The 17,419-nt window shown below is 41.2% G+C and overlaps 1 protein-coding gene and 1 pseudogene across 1 annotated transcript; one reads left to right on the plus strand and one right to left on the minus strand.

Moving 5' to 3' along the window:
• The first annotated feature begins 6,159 nt into the window (after nt 1-6,159).
• On the plus strand, nt 6,160-7,886 carry LOC127764981 (histone-lysine N-methyltransferase, H3 lysine-9 specific SUVH3-like; annotated as a pseudogene).
• A 5,499-nt stretch (nt 7,887-13,385) lies between these two features.
• Nucleotides 13,386-15,327, minus strand: LOC127767687 (calmodulin-binding protein 25-like). The gene has a single exon (XM_052293100.1). It carries the CDS (start codon nt 15,256-15,258, stop codon nt 14,611-14,613), a length of 648 nt encoding a protein of 215 aa, XP_052149060.1. The 5' UTR covers nt 15,259-15,327; the 3' UTR covers nt 13,386-14,610.
• Between the last annotated feature and the right edge of the window lie 2,092 nt (nt 15,328-17,419).

Consider the following 17,419-nt stretch of genomic DNA (forward strand, 5'->3'; position numbering starts at 1 on the left):
CAGGCCATAAGAAAGCAACGTACAAGATATACATCATCCCAATTAGAGTTCAGAATTAGATATCAATACTATAAAAACTAGTTAGGTGTCCGTGCGTTGCAACGGGAAAAATATAACTCTTTAAAAAATTTTACGATTCATCATTGACAAACACTCAAGTCTATAATTTGACCTTGTCAAAAGTGAGTTCTAGGAGGGGAGAGAAGATTTTCCACCAGATGGCATTCACTAATTTGTTCTCCCAGTAAAGAAATTTAACATATGGATTTGATATGGAGCTATTTCTAAACTCAGATATATATGAAGATGAATAGAAGGACCATGCATTGCAGATTTTCAGGGGATAGAGATGGAGATAGAAGAGTATGGTATTTTCACCAGAGTTCAGTGATACCTTTGGGGCTCTGGCTTTATCATCTTATTGTGTATATTTTCATATAGTTAGGAGTCAAAGTTCAATATTTCAGTTTATACTTCACTTCTTTCCGCCTTTTATTTTTCCATATGATGATGGTTTCGGCACAAATAGCCAGAACCCACACATTGAGTATGAAATTAATTTTCTTGAACAAGCACACACTTCTCCTTGTGTTTTACAATTGCCTCGAGTGCAAGTTTGTGAATTTTGACTTTCTTAAAATCATTATGCATATCAAAAATTTGTCATGGTACAGAAAAATAATTGGATGGTAGTGGCCAACATACTATTATTCTTAGGTCACCATTGTTTATGGTTCATTCAAATGGTTTTATATTAGCATAGAAACGATGCCTGACTTCAAAAACCCTCCTGAACTACCATGTTATTAAACACCATCTCCATAATCCATGCTAAACTGAATTACAACAACATTCTGAAATTAATTTACCAAGAGATAAAGGTAAAAGCGTAGTGGATATTCTGAAATATCTGAACTTGAGGTGCTAAACAGACATATATTAAAGACTTCACATAACCTCTCGACTGCAAGTCGTAGAAAGATTAATAGAATTACAAAAATAAATCTGTTACTTGCCTTTCAAAATGATTGAGTGTTGTCTCTGCTAGTTTACTGGCTGAAGAGAGTACCAACTAGCACAAGAACAGATTTTCCATCAGAAGTTCAGAGAAATGTTGTTTCACCGTATCATGTCAGAGAAAACTTCAGCAGATTCCCAAGTGCATGTCCTGAACTTCCGCTTGATTCTTCCTGGACCTACGCTTTCCTGGGATTGAAAAATGGCATGCACATCTCATGATCAATAATATACACAATTTAAATCAGAATCATGTACATCTCATGGTCAACAATATACACAATCTAAATCAGAATAGTTTGCGCTCTCATCGATCAAAGGTTGCCACTTTAATTGCTTTATAATAATTTAACAATATTGTTTTCTTCTCCATAGCAAATTAATAAATCAAAACGATGGAACATGAGGCTCAATTCTTGTAAATCCCTATCATCTCATACTGATATTCTTGTTTTACTTCATTAGAATGATAGATTACATATTTATAGTGATTAAGCATAGCATTATAGAAAAAAAGTAATAGGACAAGAGTGCAAGACCATGACTAATTCAGACATTCAGTGACTATCAGGGTTGGAAATTTCGGCCATTTCGGTGACCCCCGATACGATATTAATTCGACCGAAATTTTTGAATTTGTCAATTTTTTCATGAATTTGGATAATATTTGTTCAAATTCAACTAAATTTTGTTTAAAATTTCAGAAATTTCGGACCGAAATTTCCGAAATTTCGGGATTTTGGTGACCCCCGATAGAAACCCCTGAACCGATAGAGTGAACCCTGGTGACTATAAACTATTGATTCACCGGTTGCTTAGGTGTTCTTCTAGTTGTTGCTGCTCGCCGCCTAATCTGCTAGCTGCTCGGCTGTCAGCGTCGGCGGTCTCGTTGCCCAGTCGCTTGGTGCCTTGCGCCCTTGCCTGCTCAGCCTCCATACGCTGCTCGTCGGCTCGCCACCGCGACGCCCGGCTGTTGTTGCATGCCTGCGCCCACCTCCGCTTATTCGCTATCGCCGGCTCGCTGAAGCACCTCGTTGCTGGCTTGCTGCTTCACCCAACCGCCCAGCCACCCAACCGCAAGTCCCCAACCCTAATCTATGGAGATTGGAGAGAGACACGTGCGCGAGGTCGCGGCCACACCAGAATCGCACGATGATGACGCCCTGGATGGATGAGTGGGGGCAACGTCTTTCGGCGAGGCACCACAGTGGCGATGGGGAGGAGAGCGCGGAGGAGGCGCGTTGGATGCCGGGAGTGGCGGAGGGAGCGGCGGAGAGAGGGATCGAGCCATCGAGGGTGAGAGATCGCGGTGGTTGCGAGGAACGAGGAGAGGTCGATGACTCGGGGGGTGGGGAGGGGATGCGCGTGTCTGCCTACAGCACGCATTCTGAAGCGTTGGATATCTGGATCCAATGGGTACGATTACACGTGTCTCTCATGGCTGGAGTCACCGCCACCACTACAGAATTTTAAAAAAGTAGTAGAGATAAAAAAAACCCATAAACTTTTAGACAAAAAATATCTAACAATAAGACGATTAAAATAGTCTTCACCCATTGAAACGCACGGACATCTTTTCTAGTAGTAGCAGCAGCAACAACAGTAGTACTAATCCCTTCTTTATATAAAGTTAAGACCCAAAACTAAAACCTCAGTGTTCCACGTCATTGCTAATTCTCAGCCGTTCGATCGGTGGATGAGATCGCCTATAAACCGTTGGATGAGAAGGTCCCCGGGTGAGATGTCGAGCAATGCAAAAACCTCCCTATGTAGAAGTATACAATGGTAGCAGCCTAAGAAACCGTCGTGAGATCAGAGGCCATGGGCCATGGTTAATGCCATTTATTCTCCTCCTAAATCTCTCTTAATTCTTCCAAATTTTTCAATAATCACATGGATGTAACTGAACAGAGCCAACGCCATTTGAGAGGATGCTCTAGGCTATCGCATTGTCATCTCGTCGCGAATCCTCTGAATACCAACGCCTCTTACTTGGGGCGCCACTATCGATAGGGTATACCCAGATCATAAGATCTATACATATACTATGCATTTTTAGGACACATGGATTGGTTGATATGAAGATGCAAGCGAAGATATTAAGAGACCAAGGGAGACAATGATTTTTATATAGGTTTGGGCCCCGAATACGGATAATAGCCTTATTCCTGTTGGCCGGAGTTAGTGTTGCTGTGTGTGCGCGCGCGCGTGCGTGTGAGTGCGTGTGCGCGCGTGTGCGTGTGTGTGTGCGCACGCGCGTGTGTGTGAACCTCACTAGTACAAAGTATGGGGAGGAAAACCTAATCTAGTCTGCATGTATATATTGGTGTAGAACTTGGGCATGGTGGTCAACGGCTAGCTATTGTCGGTTTTCTTGGGTTTTGAATTGACAAGATTAGAGGTGGCTTGTATTGTGTTCCTCTCTATTGAGATTTCTCATGGTTTGTCTTAGGCTTGTCACTCTCCCCTCATAGGCCCTTGTATTTATACCATCGGGTGCCTTGTTGTCCAGGTAGAATTAGGGATGCAAGTATGGATACGATCGAGTATTCCTTGTTGGGCCCAAGTAGGACTCTGTATTTCTTTTATTATCCGGGACTACTTTCTTATCTACTCCAGACTTTATTCATATATATATGAAGTTTGATTTCATACGAGACTAGGTATTTGGTGGTCTCGCCAAATCAAGTACACATCTATAGGGCATCCTATATCTAGGACAATGTTACACATTGATATTGCCTCATCTTGAATATGTGTAGTCAAATTTGTTAACTTCAGAGAAATATTGTATATTTTGTGTTATGCGCTTGTTTTCTTTAATTCCTAGTCAGGTTTATCCAAGATGGTTGCCACGAAGAGATGATAGCATGTATGGCTAATGCTACTCTCACTCAACACTACATGTATGCTAGGGAAGGGCCAAATTATCACCAAGATGAAGATGATTACTACTTGAGCTAGCAAATAGTCAGCAATCCTATCTTACTATAAAGTTACAACCCACTAAATTTTAAAGCTCAACATGCAAAGATGCAACATCATCATCCACTAATAACTATACATGTTAAATAGCATGCAAGCATGCTATATTATCTATAATTCTATCTCTACTATTATAAAAATTAAAGATGTTTTTGCTGATATTTTGGTACGTCACCCTTGTATGAGTCGGTTTTTAAGTTCATTTGCTTTTGTAAATACATATCCATATTTGAGTCGGTTTTTAAGATCGTTCACTTTTGGTAATACAGAAGAAATCTTATAAGAAATATGTTTAAAAAAACTCGCATGCTAACTTAAGACGATCGGACTCATAGCTACAGCTCATGATTTTCTAAAAATATATATATCCAAGCGAACTCCTACAGTGAATTTCATCTTAACTAAACCATATAATAATAATAAGATTAAAATAGACTTCACCCGCTGCAACGCACGGGCATTTTTCTAGTAATTTATTAAATTTTAGAGCTTTAAAATGCAAGCATGTCAAATTATCATCCCACATAATTCACATATTATATAAATATGTCTCTCCATCATTTTTTTTATAATACCCTATATACTTATATAGTCCATCCTCACTTAGTTAATGTTCTCTCTCTCATTAAGCCATACCACATCAATTGTTTTTAGCCCTTAGATGATTAATCTATGGTCTAGATTATCTTTCTCATTTTCTTCTCTCATTAAGCCGCGTTACCTCAATTGTTTAGTCCTTACATGATTAATCTATGGTCCAAATTACCTCCTTTTCTTCTCTCATAAAGTCACAACACTTTGTCATCATTCTATATACTATTTAAATTATCATAAACCATATCAACTTATATAGGCTTATGTTGTCTAGCTATTTTATATATTATTTACACTTATCGCTATCATACTAAACTCCCACAGCAACGCGCGGGATTTCACCTAGTTTTCTTGTGTTTAGCTACCATTTTTAACATATATTTTTATTGGTGCCTATGAGACTAATAAAAAGTTGTATCCTACCGTTCGATGAAAAGTTGTATCATTCCATTCATCGTTAGAAATTGGAGATTGCATATGTATTGTAAATGACAAACCAAAAAGAACATAGAAGTATTGATTACCAATGCTACAATTGGATTAATAATAAGGTAGCATGCCTTTTACCACCTTTGTTAGTCTTATTTGTGGTAGTTATGAGGACTTTACTTGTGTGGATAACAAAACCACAACCATAATAACAAAAGAATATATTTATAATTCTATCCTTATGGACAACCAGTGATCAAAGAAAAAGTTGAGAGCAATCTTCTATGAAATTCATAAGTTGGAGCAAATATGGTGATGTCAAAAAATTTGTGATGATATACATTGTGAGACCACACAATAAAATAGTAAGTTATAAGTTGATGAGCCTGACTTGAACATGACAAGGTCAAGAATGAAACTAGTATTCCTATGTTGCTAAATTGATTCTATATAGAAAACTAGAAATATAGCAAATACATGCTAGAAAAAGTGTGATTTATTAGGCATTGTTTCCATTGTTTTCCACCACCATCCTAGAAGTCTTTTTAGTTGTTGGGTATTGATTATATATTCCACATGTATTCACACTTTTTACGTCTTGATGCAACACATCTACTTTCACCCTCCCCCATCGTCTCTCTCCCTCACCCCCTACCCGTGCGCACACGTCTTGTCCACAAGGACCACACCCCATCCCCATCCCCATCCATCTATCTCCTCCTCCCTAATCGATCCCCAACCATTCTTCTCCACACCCATCCATGCGCCTCCTCCCCATCCCCTTCCTCGTCATCTTCGTCGTTCCACGGTGCGTTCCTCCTCTCCATCCCTCTTTGTCACCTCCCTCCTTCCACCCATAGGGCTCCTTCTTGCTACCCCTCTCCACAGGACACATCTCCATCCCCACACCCTACCCCTATTGCCTCTCCCCTTCACCCTGCACACCACCCTGTTGCTTCCCTACATCCGCTACTTGAGACTCCTCCCCTATCACGTATCTCTTCCTACCCCATCACATCCCGTCCTCGATCAGATACACCTCCTCTTGTCACTTCCCTCTATCCATCCCATCTCCTTCACCAAGGCCACCACTCCCCCTCATCATCATCTCCTCAACCACCCCGTGTGTGCACAATGGAAAGTAACCAACACAAAGCATCAGATCCACAGGATTCTATGGTTCATTTAGATCTGGATGAAGATAAGATAATGGTGACATCAGCATTACCATGTCCTTCAATGTCCGTGGGAAAATCGGTTATGAGGAAGAGGGGAAGACCAAGCAGGCATGCACGAGGAACTTCGTTGTCTTCTGTTACCCTAGAAGGTAATAACATTGTTTCTTTAAGACCTTCCTTAGACAAATTGGATATATCTAGTCAAAGAAAGAGAGGAAGACTACCCAATCATGTGACATATAATTCAGAGGATCCTTCTCAAACTTGTATTGTAGGGTGCAAGAAGATGGAGGGTCGATCATATAATTTGCGTAGTGATTCAACAATTTTGTTGAGAAATTCATGTTTGCTAATAGCTGATGGATCGACAAAACAGAAGCGATCTTGGGGACTTGACAAGGATGACTTGCATATACCTTTCTTTCAAATTTCAGATAATCCTAGGGAAGCTGTTGATGATATACTCATGACATTTGGTGGACTACATTGGAGGATCATGCAGTTGATAGATGTGAAAATGGCTTCAAAACAGCTTGTCTTCCAAGCATTGAACCTCATGAGAAAAGCTGGATATCATGTTAAAAGGACAAGAGGGTTGGAGAGGTCCCAGGAGTTAAAATTGGTGACATATTCTACTCTAGAATTGAGATGCTCTTGGTAGGGCTACATAGTAACATCAATGGAGGAATTGAATTCATGTCTGGTGCTTTTGTTAATAAGGAAGATAAGATAGCTACATGCATTGTGTCATCTGGAATGTATGAGAATGGTGATGATGACCCATATACTTTGGTATATAATGGCCAAGGCAAAGTCCACCATAAGCTTGAGAGAGGTAACTATTCGTTGAATCAGAGTTTTATTAGAAGGAATCATATTAGACTTATTCGTAGTGAACCAAATCCATTGGTTAGGCTAGGCTCAAAGGAAAAAATATACATATATGATGGTCTTTATAAGATCGAAGAAAAGTACAGACAAACAACAAAATCTCGTTCTAACTTAAAGTTCAAGTTGGTCAGGGAACTAGGCCATCCTAATGGCATTGTAGTATGGAAGAATACTCAGAAATGGAGGGAAAATCCATCTTGTAGAGATCATGTCATAATGCCTGACATGTCAAATGGTGCAGAAATAGCTCGTGTTTGTGTTGTAAACAACATTGATAGTGAGGATGCTCCTAACAACTTTACCTATTCAACTAAACTTGATAATGGGAATCATATGGTTTCAGCAAACAAGATGTGTGTCTGCAAATGCACAAGCTCATGCCTTGGTGAAGACAATTGCTCTTGTTTGAAAACAAATGGCAGCTATTTACCTTACAACTCTTCAGGAATACTTGTTTGTCGAAAGACTATGATATATGAGTGCAATGATTCATGTGCTTGCACAATTAATTGCTCGAACTGAGTGGTACAGAGGGGTTCCTATCTACACTTTGAAGTGTTCAAGACGATGGATCGAGGTTGGGGCCTTCGCAGTTGGGATCCCATTCCGGCGGGTGCATTTGTATGTGAATATGTTGGTGTAGTTATTGACAAAGATAGCTTAGTTGAAGAAGATGACTACATATTTGAGGTTACTAGACCAGAGCATAATTTAAAATGGAACTATTTACCAGAATTGATAGGTGAACCTTCTTTCTGTGACATGAATGATACATTCAAGAAGTTGTGTTAACAACCAAATTTGGTAATATCGGCATTGGGAAAGAAGATTAGATTGAAGCGAAGTCGGAGGCGGAGATCGAGTTCGGAAATAGAGCAGGGATTGGCTGGAGTCCAGATTGGCTACGATAAGATCGGCTGAGTCTGAGTCGGACTAGGTAAGCCGATGTAGCCGATCCTAGCAATACAACTTGATGTGTGATGTCGGGTTGGATTGAGGTGCTTCAAGGTGATTGCCGCACATGGATAGAGTCCTGAGGAGGCAATTATATCTATTAGTTAGGATGTTTTATGTAATTTCCTTAGAGATATGATTGGGCAAAAGTCTGCCGCAAAGACTTATAGTATCTTAGAGTTTGTTAGAGATAGTAGTCGTGTCCGTTATGGACATATCTTGTAATTCTCGGGTATAAATAGACCCGAGCCCTATGTAACTTTTAACACACGTTCAATACAATCTCGGCGCATCACCACCCTTTTACTTTAGTTTTGTTTCGACGAGTTCTTGCTTTCGGGTTGAGCTGCATCGGTTTCGATCTTCAACAAGAGGTAAAACTTGTTATGACGACTTGTGTTTTCGGGATTAGTGCTTCCATCTTTATGATACTCTGATCTCGTTTATATAATTTGCCGAGCTATCATATATCTTACATAATCTCCGGCAATACCACTATCTAATCTACAATCGGCTAACATCTGTCGGTAGAAGGCAGCCGACCAGGTTAAATAGCGACGTTGACCTAAATTATATAAGATATTTACCACTTTATGAAACTTCCAGTGGTTTGATTGTCTAAATATTGTTCTTCTTTTCATACTTAATGTTGCATCAGTTAAGTTTGATATATTAAGTCGTGCTTAGAATATCAACCTCTAGCCTGCCTTCTGGTTGCCGATTAGGGTAGCATCAGAGTTTCAGCCGATCTTATCTGATTTAACTATATTTGCTCTATATGCTTTATTGACATGTTAAATCTGCCCTTTATGCCAAGATATTGCTGTATTTGAATATATTAGGATTTTGCTTGATATTCTATACCTGTTTTAATATCCTGATATAAAGTAGTATATGAGTATTAGCAGATACATGCTAGATCTATCTGATCGGCTATGCTGTAAACATATATAGTCCTGTTATTACTATATATTTTGGTCTAAGTGATTTATACTGTCTCGGCATGGCGACCGATCTATCCCAATCACTTGATTTAAGTATATATCGATATAAGGAGTATATATCGTTAACATCTACAGCCGATCGAGTAGATTTAGTTCTTTCTTACTTATTCAAGATTGCCGATCGATACACATATGACATCGGCTCAAAGATAAATGATATGTCATCGGCACTTAGCCGATCGGCTATCATTTATAGATTTAACCGCGATTTCTTTGCTTCTACTTCTTGTTGGTTACAGGATCAAATCAACTGGCACGCTAGCACACCCGAAGGAGAGCTTTGGACCTGCACTGGAGTTAAGCAGATCTCTCAGGCCTCGTGTTTTCTGTCAACAAGTTGCCAACAATCATTAGTGCAAAGCAAACTGGCAACGTAGCTCGTTTCATGAATCATAGTTACTCTCCTAATGTTTTCTACCAGCCAGTGATGTATGATCATGGTGATGAGGGCTACCCACATATTGCATTCTTTGCAATCAAGAACATTCCTCCCATGACAGAGCTTACTTATGATTATGGTCAAAGCAATGGTTCGGGGTGTAGAAGGCCAAAAATTTGTATATGTCAATCTCACATGTGCAAAGGTACCTTTGGATAACAAGTAACCACATAAGGGAAGTCGTCCAACGAAATTTGTTGTTAGAGGTCAGTTATTCCTAAGATCTTACTCTATCCTTATTTTCCTAATTTTTTTCCCAACAATCCCAATTCTAAAATCTTACTAAAGTCTCATGGAATTCATGAGTTAGTAGAAGGTATGGTACTTATGAGGATAATGAGTTAGTAGAAAAATTCATCCTAAAGTATTGATGTACTAGAATGTAAAGTAGGCATCTTACCATTTGTTTCTCTTTGTATCCATTGAAGTGAAAATATTTAATGTTTTGCATGTAAAAAATTAATGCATGCTTGTTCATGTAAAGTAAAGTAATGATTCAAACCCATCATGATGGGTCAAATTCTATGATGACATTCATGTCCTACACTTTTAAATCACACACACACACACACACACAACACAACACAACACAACACAACACACACACACACACACACACACACACACACACACACACACACACACACACACATATACACACTTAACTTCTGTAACGTATCATCATGGGTTAAATTATGCCTATACCCCCTCCAAGGGCTGATGTGGTGTGCCAATTCGGAGTCGATGTAGTATAAGTGAATGAATATTGATGTGCTCTCACACATCACACCATCTCTATGTAGGCATGCCACCTCAGCTCCTAATAGGATATGGATGCTTTTGGACGTGTGATGGTACATTAGACACGTTTAAAAGTATAAGTATTCAATATAAAAAATTTTAGAGGAGTATGCATGGTACATTATAGCAAGTTTAAACCATTATAAGCCTGGCAATTTGTTTGACATCATCTTCTTATGAATCTATGTTAAATATTGCCGAGATTATGTTTATATGTTGAAATATTATGACAATCATGTGGGGATGATGATTTGACATGCTTGCATGTTGAGCTCTAGAATGTAATAAATTGTAAATGATGTGGATGCTTGCAGTATCTTTGAGATGTAATATTGCAACGGATGATGATGTGGGATGCTTGCATATTGAACGATAGTATGTAGTGGATTGTAACGATATAGAAAGTATACATGTATACATGAACTCTATAGGAATATTCTTCTGTTTGATTATTCTCCATACCCAAATATTTCATAAAAAAACACCAAGTATAATGAAATGTTGTTTTGTCCATAGAAGATATTCAAATGCTTTCTTAATTGAGGTCCCATTTTTATGGCTCATTCAGTTTGAAGGGGTTTTCTTAGGAAAAGTGGAGGATTCAAATCCCTATAGGAATTAAAACTACTCACTCGTTCAGAATGGATGATTTTATTTTACGAAAATGACTGGAGGATTAGGGTATAGGAAAAGTGGAAGGCATTTTCCTTAGACATACATTTCATAGGGAAAACATAGGATTTTAAATATTCACTAGGACCATTTTTTTTATCTTCATTTGCTAGGTCCAAGGAAAATTAATACTTAAACCTTAATCATCTATAATTTAGGAACAACATAAGCTATTTTGTTTGATTTAAGGTGATTGTTTTGAAAGATTCTTGTATTGAGCTAATTCCTTTGTTCCAAACAATACTTTTCTTTTTTTCCCTACGTTTTCCAATCCTCTATTTGACACGCACAATTCTATCATATTCCTATGTTTTCCTTTCTTATATTATGAATAAGCCCTTGAGAAAAGATTCGTGAAGGAATTTTGTAGGATTCATATATTCCTTTAGAATAGCATAATGCATAGAGATTTAAGAGAAAAGTTAGCATGAAGTCTAATCTCACGGAAATTTTCCTTTGAGCCTATCTCTCTAATTCTTGTATGTTTCATGTTGCTTATCTAAACCTTTTTTTCAGTGGAACGACGATAGAATGCCGATTAAATTTATTAAGATTTGGGGTTTTTTTAATATCAACAACAGTGTTGCCTACATAAATGGTTAAATTTTATGTTTTCCTCCTGTATTATGCAATTATTTGTTTTAGTATGTATTAAAAGGTGTGTTTTATTATTCGAACGTTCCAAACAGGGCCTAAGTATTACTCATTCTGATAATACTTTAACCCAATCGATGAATTTTGATTAAGTTCTATACCTAAAAACTTGCATTTATACGGTTGTGCCATTCATTATTAGATTGATCAAAACCTTTTTTTTTCTCGTTGTTTGACATTTTGAATTGTCTTCTTCAACAGAATTTGTTCTGGGAACTTGGAAGCTGTTGGCTGGGTGTATCTGGTATTCTAGTGTTACACATACTTATGGATAGTGTTTGACTTGAATGGAAGGCATGTTGTTTGCCAAATCATCGGACATGTGCCAAATTTTATTGGAATGGTTTCTTTGGTGTCCTCCGAAAAGAGGAAATGTTTGGTGTAACTCTCCTTTTAGACAAAAAAAATGTGGAGTATTTACTCTCGTTTCAGCGTACTTTTGTACTTTGTGGTACTATTGTCCTATTATATACCGTATTTATCTGCTTCAGTTAGGACTTAACGATTGTTGAACGCCATCTTCAATTGAAATCTGCTTGGATGTTTGTGGCATGCATGTGTTATACATTTGTTGTTCTGCGTTGTTCTTTCTTTTTTTTTGTCGTTTTGTTGGTTGAAGATGTCCTTAGCCATGAGCCATGCATGAATTATAAGATGATATCTTAGCAAAACTTAGGTGATGTTTGGATCCAGGGACTAAATTTTAGTCCTTGTCATATCGGATGTTTAGACACTAATTAGAAGTATTAAACATAGGCTAATGACAAAACCCATTCCATAACCCTAGACTAATCCGCGAGACGAATCTGCCTAATTAATCCATAATTAGCCTACATGATGCTATAGTAAACATGTGCTAATTATATATTAATTAGGCTTAAAAATTTTGTCTCGTGAATTAGCTCTTATTTATACAATTAGTTTTATTATTAGTCTACGTTTAATACTTCTAATTATTGTCCAAATATCCGATGTGACAGGGACTAAAATTTAGTCCCTGGATCTAAACACCACATTAATCAGTAAAGCCATGTTGCTTGTTAAAAGTATTGAGATATCTCTCACAACTAAGTGGCGATGATAATCTCTCCCCCCATTGACTAGTATAGTAGTATTGACATCAGTAAAGCCATGATTTCAGGCCGTGTTTTAGATTCAAATTTTTTCTTCAAACTTTCAACTTTTCCGTCACATCAAATATTTGGATACATGTATGGAGCATTAAATGTGGATGAAAAAAACCAATTGCACAGTTTGTATATAAATCGCGAGACGTATCTTTTGAGCCTAATTACGCCATGATTTGACAATGTGGTGCTACAGTAAACATTTGCTAATGACGGATTAATTAAGCTTAATAAATTCGTCTCGCAGTTTACAGGCGGAATCTGTAATTTGTTTTGTTATTAGTCTATATTTAATACTTCATATATGTGTCCATATACTTTAAAAAAATTGGCACACAATCTAAACACAGCCTCAGTTACATATCCTTGCTCAGGCAAAGTGCTTATGGCTGTGTTTAGTTTCTAAAATTGGGGAAAAGTTTAGGGAAAGTTAGTAGTTTGGAAAAAAAGTTGGGAGTTTATGTGAGTAGAAAAGTTTTGGATGTGATGTGATGTGATGTAAAGTTGGGAGTTTGGGAGAAGTTTGGTGTGAACTAAACATGCCCTATATATTGTTGTTGGATTACTTTTTAAGCTCATATTTAGTTCCAAACTTTTTCTTCCAACTTCCAACTTTTTTATCACATCAAAACTTTCCTACACATATAAATTTTTAACTTTTCTGTCACATCATTCTAATTTTAACCAAACTTTCAATTTTGACGTGAACTAAACACACCCTCCTAAGTCTGGAAGTTTCAGAGAAAACATTTTTACGGCGATTACCGAGTTGGCCGGCCTGAAACATTCTCTACGCCTGGCGCAGTCGCAGAGATGCTCCAATTGTACGTCCTCCACGGCTCTTCACACTGCACTTGCCATGTGAACGGGGCACGTGGTTTTTACGAAATTTTCAACCCCAGTGAAAAAGGAAGCAGGTGCAGCCCAAGTGCGCGATCGCCATCGCCGACAAGGGATCAAATTGCAGCTTTTGGTCTCTCGGCTCGGGTTGGGCATTTTTCCCCTCATCGTTTCGTTTCAACTCCGATGAAAAGCGAGCGCCGAGCAGAGCAGAGCTGAGCGGATTGCATGACTTGTATCCACCACGCGTCGCGGGTCAATACTACGGAGGAGCGACTCGTGTAGCGGTGGACCTCGAAATCTTGACGTTGAAACATGGCAAAACCGGGCCCGTCGTCCTCGTCAGGAAGCTCGAGACTTTTCGGACCTACGAGAAAAGTCGCAGGTTAAGTGTGGCCCTCGCGAACGCTTGTGGTTTGTGGCTATGTGCGGTGTGCTGGTGCTGACGACGCGACGATGCAACTTGACGGGTCGGTCGACTCGTCGTGTTCATCATCCACAGAGTGCATGGCTGCGTTGCAGGCTTGCAGCAGCCCGTGCTATTCTGCAGTACGTGTATGTACGTCCTTGTGTTGTACTGGCCTCGTTCCTTTCCGCAAGAGTTCGGCAGAGTATGTAATGTACAGAATCCATAGTACTACAACTCATAACATGTTTGTTCAAGATTCAGCAACAATAGAGCAAAACAATATGGACCGGATTGTCTGGCCGGAAAAGCAGAGATTGAAGGGCAAAATGGATCAATGGGACATTGAGACGCATCTGCAAGTGCAACTACAGGAATCCATCACAAGAAAGGTAGGAGAGCCGGGAACCTGGTTGCTAATTTGCTACACTAGCTAAGCTAGCACACTCCGACGCGCTCTGCCACCACGGACACACGGCTCACCGCGTGCAGTAATGTACAGCTTCTCTCTACAATTCTACGTCGAACAGACGATGGGAGCAAGCGATCGATGGGCAGGGCACACGATGGCATGCATCATTCATTAGTTACAAGTACGTAGTACTCCTACCTTGGTAATTCAAACAACCTCGTCCTTGCCGTACATGACGTTCCACGAGTCCAGCGTCGGGAAGCACGGCTGCTCCGCGGCAGCCACCGCTGCCGCCGCAGCAGCGGCAGCGTGGAGAGGGTGGGGGACGCAAGTGGCGACGTGGGCCGCGCCCGCGCACGCCGCGGTGTCTGCCGGTAGCAAGGCGGCGGGGTCGACGACGTCGAAGGGCGGTGGTGGCATGAGGAGGCCGAGGCAGGCGTCGTCCTGCGGCTCGACCTGCGCGCCGGTCACCTGCTGCACCATGATGCGGAACGTGGCCGCGTCGGTGCTGATGTACGTGGTGGGCGCCCGCTTCGACGGCCTCGGCCGCCGCTTCCCCGCGCGCCCGCCACCCGCCGGCCCAAGCCGGCACCGAGCCGACGGCGACAACGACGCCCGGGTTTTCAGCACCACGGCGTTCTCGCTCGACACTGCAGGCGTGGGCGCGGCCACGGCAACGCCGCACGCGCCAAGGTCGACGTCGGTGGCAGCAACGTACTGATGCGTCGTCGGCTCGGGGAGCGGCGAGGAGTCGCAGAGGGAGAAGTGGAGCGCGCGGGCGATGGCGGCGGCGTCGGTGAAGGACCTGGACAGCAGCGCGGCCGGGGCCACGCCCACGCAGGAGGCGGCGTCCATGGCGCCCGGGCACTGGAAAGCGGGCAGATCGTGGACGTGGAGGGGGTTGGCGAGAGTGGGGCAGCGTGGGTTGCGAGTGGGAATGGGGGGAGAGTGGCGATGGCGAGCGCTATAAAAAGGGAGGCGGCTGTACGATCCGGCGCCCCGAAAGCGCGTCGGATTTGCGTCGGGAATCGGGCGGATGTGTATGGGGTCCGGACGTCCGGTGCGGAGGTGTCGACCCAGTTTCACTCACGAGCGGACAGGTAGCACGCACGCCGGCTTGGCATGCACGGCGCGGATGTGTACGCACGCACCTCCGCGCCGGACCCGCGCCGCGCGTGGGTTGACACAGTCGCATCGCATCTCGCGCAGCGGCATGGGATTCTCTAGTTTCTCTTTGGGGTCTTGGACTCCGGCCGAACTGTTGTCTCACCGGGTCACCGAGCGTAGTACACTAGTACGATACGACGTGCCCGCGACAAAAATCCGGTCTTGTCAAGCGCGCCTAGCTTCTGGATTAACCATTATTATTATTCTGCTGCATACGCTCAACAGTTCCGTGCACCCCCCCCCCCCCCCCCCCCTCTTGCCCTCCTCTAGAGTTTAGATGGGATATATTCTAGATAAATTTTATGATGATTGAATTAACCCTTGCGAAAAACCTGTAAAAAATTATGCGTCGTCAAAGGAGTCCTTTCCCTTGACGAGTGGTCCTTGAGCCGTTTTTAGTGTACCTACACGAAGAAAAAATGTGTGACAAATAAACGTGGAGCTGCTTTTGTTATTTCGGGACCAGCGTGAGAGTGTAATTGTGTTGGGTGGCTGTCGTCACAAGAGAACAACACGAGCGCCGAGAGTTCAAACGAAATCTAGAAGCGATCTTTCTTGTGCGCTCTTTTGGAAAACATGACGTGCAGTTGTGATCGCCGCTTCGAGATGCCACTTTTGAGCGCGCATTTCTCTTTGGCGTCTCGACGTTCTCCCTCTAGCATAGAGCGGTAGAACGGAAACAGCAATTGGAATTCCGACGAGCAACTGCACTGGCTGAAAATGACCGCGATAACTTTCTGCGACATCAAGTTTTCATCAACTTTAATCTCTTCGGAATCTTATGTGCTTTGTCGCTCATGCATCTGATCTTATGTATTCTGGGCGAAGTAAAGCATCACCCCACACCCCACTTTGTTGTATTCAGAAAAAGGTAAAGCATCGTGCAAAGATTCAGCTGCTAGTGCAGGTACAGGGGATGTTATGTATGCTAGCTGCTAGCACTGTAGTCATTTCTACTGATGAGTATTCTAGTTATACAATCGAGCCTCATCAACAGGCATAAATTACTCGATTGCACCTTTTTTTTACATGTAGCGTCGTCAACTGATTATTTTTTAAAATTATCTATAATTAGAGTGTAATTACACCTTAGTTAAATCGTAGTTACACTATAAATACACTCTATAAGCAGTATGTAATTGAGTTAAAAGAACACAAAAGCAGTGCTTGCTTGGTGGCAAAATAAGACGCCCTTGTGAAAGGAAGGTCACGAGATTGATTTTTTTTTTTTAGAGAAAAGGCTCTCAAGCCCAGCTTTTATATAAAGCATAACGGAACCAGTACATAGTATGACTGGGGATGCCGGTTTAAACAAAACAAGCACAAAAGAAAGCAAAAGCAACAGCTAATCCTGCAAATTAAACTACAAAGACGTCTAGATTTTCAGAGGATGCTGCGCTTCCTGTCTTCTTCCAGAGCTACTCCTGGGTCATCGTCTTCGTCATCTTCAAGCACGAGATTGATTCTCACCCCACATGTGATGAGTGCTTGTTTTCTTCCCCTCGCGCTTACACAAATCTTGGAGCACATCCCATGATTTTTTTTTCTAAGAAGAACTGTTACAAGATTTTTTAGCAATTCCATTTTTTTTTTCATCAATCGCAACTGAAGATTTTTTTTTTTCATCTTTCTCTGAGCATGCTGAATAGCTAGGCATGCAAGGCAAGTCTTTGGTTATCTGTTTTCAGAGAAAAAAAAGGGCAAGTGAACACTAAGGACGTTCACAGTGAGCCTACATGGCATTCGCCCTCAGTTCTCCACGTTTGAAATCCGTCGTCACGTTCGCGTCTGTCGTGATAACTGAATACCACGAAGCCCTGTTGAGCCACCGGTTCTTCGAGCAGATCGC

Source organism: Oryza glaberrima, chromosome 3, assembly GCF_000147395.1.
Source record: "Oryza glaberrima chromosome 3, OglaRS2, whole genome shotgun sequence".
In the NCBI taxonomy this organism is placed as follows: Eukaryota; Viridiplantae; Streptophyta; class Magnoliopsida; order Poales; family Poaceae; genus Oryza; species Oryza glaberrima.

Coding starts and splice junctions, on each gene's coding strand:
- LOC127767687 (XM_052293100.1), bottom strand. CDS start 15,258: ATGGACGCCGCCTCCTGCGTGGGCGTGGCCCCGGCCGCGCTGCTGTCC.